Source organism: Mandrillus leucophaeus, unplaced genomic scaffold, assembly GCF_000951045.1.
Source record: "Mandrillus leucophaeus isolate KB7577 unplaced genomic scaffold, Mleu.le_1.0 Scaffold264, whole genome shotgun sequence".
Classification (NCBI taxonomy): Eukaryota; Metazoa; Chordata; class Mammalia; order Primates; family Cercopithecidae; genus Mandrillus; species Mandrillus leucophaeus.
The window spans coordinates 2,036,191-2,040,654 of record NW_012102743.1 but is presented as its reverse complement, the minus strand read 5'-3'; the positions used below and the strand labels follow the sequence as shown (position 1 = coordinate 2,040,654).

Here is a 4,464-nt window from a genome sequence, read left to right as displayed (position 1 = left end):
GGGAGGCTGAGGCAGGAGAATGGCGTGAACCCAGGAGGTGAAGGTTGCAGTGAGCCGAGATCACACCATTGCACTCCAGCCTAGGTGACAGAGCGAGACTCCTCAAAAAAAAAAAAAAAAAAAAAAAAAAAATTGAAACCCCTTTAATAAACTGTAATTACTAGGAATATATGAATTTTCCTTGGAACTAAAAGATGCTTTTAAATACTGCATTTCCATTATTTCATTGTTCATTTCTTAAGAGGTTTTTAAAAAATGTTTTATAGCTGGTTCCAGCAGTGCCATTGGAACTCAGGAGAGTACTGCTCATTTGTTGGTTTCAGATCCAAACCTTATTCATGTATTAGTGAAATTTCTTTCTGGCACCAGTCCACATGGAACAAATCAACACAGTCCACAGGTAATGTAATGTTTAGCCTGGGATATGCCCAGACTATTCAATAAACAGTATTTGTAATGTAAAGCTATGTAATTTTTTAATTGCTAAAGTATTAAATAATAGCCTTTTATATATCAATATAATAAAAAAGGTTTTGTTATTTGTAGTAATCGCTATACTGACACTAAATAATAGCAGGTGGTAAGTTAACCTCTTAGAACAGTGATACTAGGTTTTCATGTAGTTACATATTTTTGGCATTAATTTTGGATAACTGGAGACATTCTGAGTAAATACTGCAAAGGTAGAGAAACGTTTCAAAAATTTTGGAATCAAAATACATTTTAATATGTCATATTTGATTACTTCCATCAAGATTATCAATTTACCTTAAACGTTTTATGATGTTAATGATTTTGCTTAGCAAAAAATAACAATATTGCTCAGGGCTTATAAACATTTTCTGTTTCACTGTAAATTTTCCTTTATATCAGTTTAATTTCTTGTTATGTTATACTGCTTCTGTGTAAATATTTCTACTTCATTATATTTCTTTTAAAGTAAAAATATATTTAGCATTTAAACATCTTTTAAAATCAAGGTTATTCAAGATTATCTTGCAAGTTTATCATTTTAAAATTCTTGGATTTGCTGCCAGATAAATTCTGATTTAGTTGTCCTCAACAGTCCAGTTTTTCCTATTAATTCATTTATTCGGTGTTTAAGAGGCTTCTATGTGCTTATTCTAGCTACTAGAGATACAGTATTTACCAAGATCAAATATCTGCCTTCATAGAACTTTAGTCAATACTCTAATACTTAATATATTTTAATTTTATATGTCTTAATAAAATAAATGAGACAAGGAACAAGTAAGAGAGAGAAAACTAACTTACAATTAGATTGGGACAGGGTTTTGGTAGGGGCAGAGACATGTTATCAAGTGATTATTATACTTAAAGATTGATTGAATTTGTAACAGGAAGACTCCTCGGGATCACCAACTCTGACTTAATTATTTTACATGTAAGAAAACATGCATCAGCTACATTGCCCCAAATTACATAACTAGTTATTGGTATAGCTAGGTGTCAGTGAACAAGGCATTGCAAAAAATAATATTTTCCTTGTTTTTTAATAAAAGACAGGAGGAAATAACTTTTTAAAACTTTTTAAGTTGTTGAAGATTGAGCTTTCCTACTGATATCTTGGTTTTGTATAGGAAGTTTTGATAAGAAAGCTATGATTTGTATGCTCAGTATCAGAAATTAACTTTATTTAACTCTAAAATAGTTTGGAGGATTATGTTCTGTTTTATTTTTCCAGAGCTCCTCCAAGGTTTTATGAATTGTTCATCAAGCCAAATTAGGATCAAGTAAAATAATATGTAGAAGTGTTAGAGCACATTCCAAAATGTACTTCAGGTTACTTAGTGCAGTGTTCACTATCATTTCTTTCATTGATGAGTTAGAAGTTTGGGGAAGCAGTTTTTTTTTTTTTTTTTTGACTTGGTATAAATTTATTTTTATTTAGTTTTTGTTTTGTTTTTCACTTAGCTTAATGCTTGCTTTGCTAGTTGTTAGAAACATGACCTTTTATGGATCATTTTACCTCTCTGCTCCTGAGTTATTTGATTTTGAAATGGGATAATTAAGAAAGTTATTTGTGAAAATCTATGTTGAAGTTATTTATACTCTAGAAAGCATTATAAAAGTATGTATTGTGTAATTCAGGTGAACTTTTTTCAGTATTGAGTTCAATAAACCTAATATAGTTGTGCTGTATAAACCATAATGAAGAAGTATTAACAGTATTTTTATTTGCAGTTCAAAATAAATACATCAAGACCTAAAAAATTCATTTCCTGCTATCATTAATACTTTTGCTTTTCTCCTATGAAAAGTTACAGTGTATAGCTTTTGACTTTATACCTGATAATTTTTAAATGAATGATTTTTAACATGTTATCAGTAAGCAGTTTTCAGTGAATATACATTTCTTTTCAGGTTGGTCCCACAGCTACACAAGCTATGCAAGAATTTCTTACTCGATTACAAGTGCATCTTTCTTCAACATGTCCTCAGATATTCAGTGAATTTTTGCTCAAGCTAATTCATATACTTTCAACTGAAAGGTAAATTTTTGTGTACTAATTTGTTCCTGATATAGAAGTAACATGTAATTCTCCAAATATACTTTTCTTTAACATTTGTTGGGAATTTATCTGTAAATAAATAAGCAGGAGGACAGTAGGAAGAGGGAAGGATTTACTGGTGTGTTTCCTGATCGTTTTCATTTCATTTCATTATGGTTCTCCCAAGTCCTTCTGTCTCTAATGTCTTTAATATGAAAGGAATACAGTTGACTTGCTTTTAATGGTTAATAGTTATTATAAGCTTTTTAAAAGGTGAAATTTATTTTGAAGCTATTTAAAGTTACCAGTGATTTTATATATAAGATAACCTGAAAAATAGAGCTTATAAAAGAAAATTATATACTAATCTTCTGTAGAAATTCTAAATAAATTTATTAACAAAATCAGACTCTGTTATAAGAATAAATTTTGACCATAATGGGTTGATTATTGTAATGCATGAATGTTTCAATATCATATATCTCTTATTAATGTCATTGGTTTTCATTCGATATTTCTTAAAATCCAACATTACTTTCTGATGAAAACTTTTGTTTGTTTTTTTTTTTTTTTGAGATGGAGTCTTGCTCTGTTGCCAGGCTGGAGTGCAGTGGTGCAGTCTTGGCTCACTGCAACCTCTGCCTCCTGGGTTGAAGCGATTCTCGTGCCTTAGCCTCCTGAGTAGCTGGGATTACAGGCATGCACCACCACACCCGGCTAATTTTTGTATTTTTACTGGAGACGGAGTTTCACTATGTTGGCCAGGATGGTGTCGATCTCCTGACCTCATGATCTGCCCGCCTCAGCTTTCCGAAGTGCTGGGATTACAGGTTTGAGCCACCGTGCCTGGCTGAAAACTTAATGAATTATAAAGTGTTATTTTGTTTTTGAAGTTACAATAAAACTACATGATGAACAAATTGCATGATTAATGAAACATCCGGCATGCTTGAGTATTTCAAAAAATCTCCATTAATATAAGGAATAGGGCTGGGCTCAGTGGCTCACGCCTGTAATCCCAGTACCTTGGGAGGCTGAGGTGGGGAGATCGCTTGAGCCCAGGAGTTTGAGAGCAGCCTGGGTGGTGTGGGTATACACCTGTAATCCCAGCTACTGTGGAGGCTGAGGCAGGAGATTGATTGAACTAGTGGAGCCCAGGAGGTGGAGGCTGCTGTGAGCCCTGATTGTGCCACTGTGCTCCAACCTGGGTGACAGAACAACACTCTGTTTCAAATAAATTAATGATCAGGAATAAGTCAGTAGTGGCTCTTGCCACTTTTTCGTCTAATTTTATTCAAATAAACAATATTTATACATACTTTGTGAGGATTTTGTGAAATTTTGAATGACATAAATAGAATCACCTGAGCAGTAAAGATTAGTCACCATTTGTTTTATTTTTCTTTTAACTAGGCTTTTTAATTTTAACTCTGCAGGCTTTAGCATAGTCTGATCCACAGAGTTCACAACAGTGGAGATTTTCATACTAAACTTTTAATACATTTGCTCTAACATTTTTTAAAGGATTATTAATCTTGTTTGTAGTTGAGTCACATCTAATATTTAAGCAGAGATGTTTTGAGGTTTATATGCCACAAAAACTGCTTAGGAATTTTCTCCACCTCACTTCACCCCACATATACCCAGTACATTTCCATGGCCTAGTTTAATAGGGTCCACAAAGCTGTGGCCCAAGAAGAATGTTAGTTTATGTTTGTTTTTAATAAAGGCTCTGGTATTCCGTGAAAGATCCAGCAGCGCTTTAGTTAGATTAATGATATACATTGAAAGAAATACTCAGTATAAAGAAGGCATTCAGTTTTATCAGATGTTTTGCAAATGCTATCTATTGGTCTTCGGACTCTGTTTTCACTTTATTAAGTATCCTTCAAAAAGCAGAAGTTTTAAAATTCTAGATATAATCTAAATTGTCAACGTCTACATATTTTTT

The 4,464-nt window shown here is 32.6% G+C and overlaps 1 protein-coding gene across 1 annotated transcript in view; it reads left to right on the top strand.

Annotated features, from left to right (window-relative positions):
- BIRC6 (baculoviral IAP repeat containing 6) overlaps window positions 1-4,464 on the top strand; it is a 269,615-nt gene that overhangs the window by 132,495 nt on the left and 132,656 nt on the right. Inside the window, exons 45-46 of the mRNA XM_011984254.1 lie at window positions 267-400; window positions 2,386-2,513. Of these exons, the coding sequence (XP_011839644.1) occupies window positions 267-400; window positions 2,386-2,513 (262 nt within the window). The remainder of the gene's footprint in view (window positions 1-266; window positions 401-2,385; window positions 2,514-4,464) is intronic.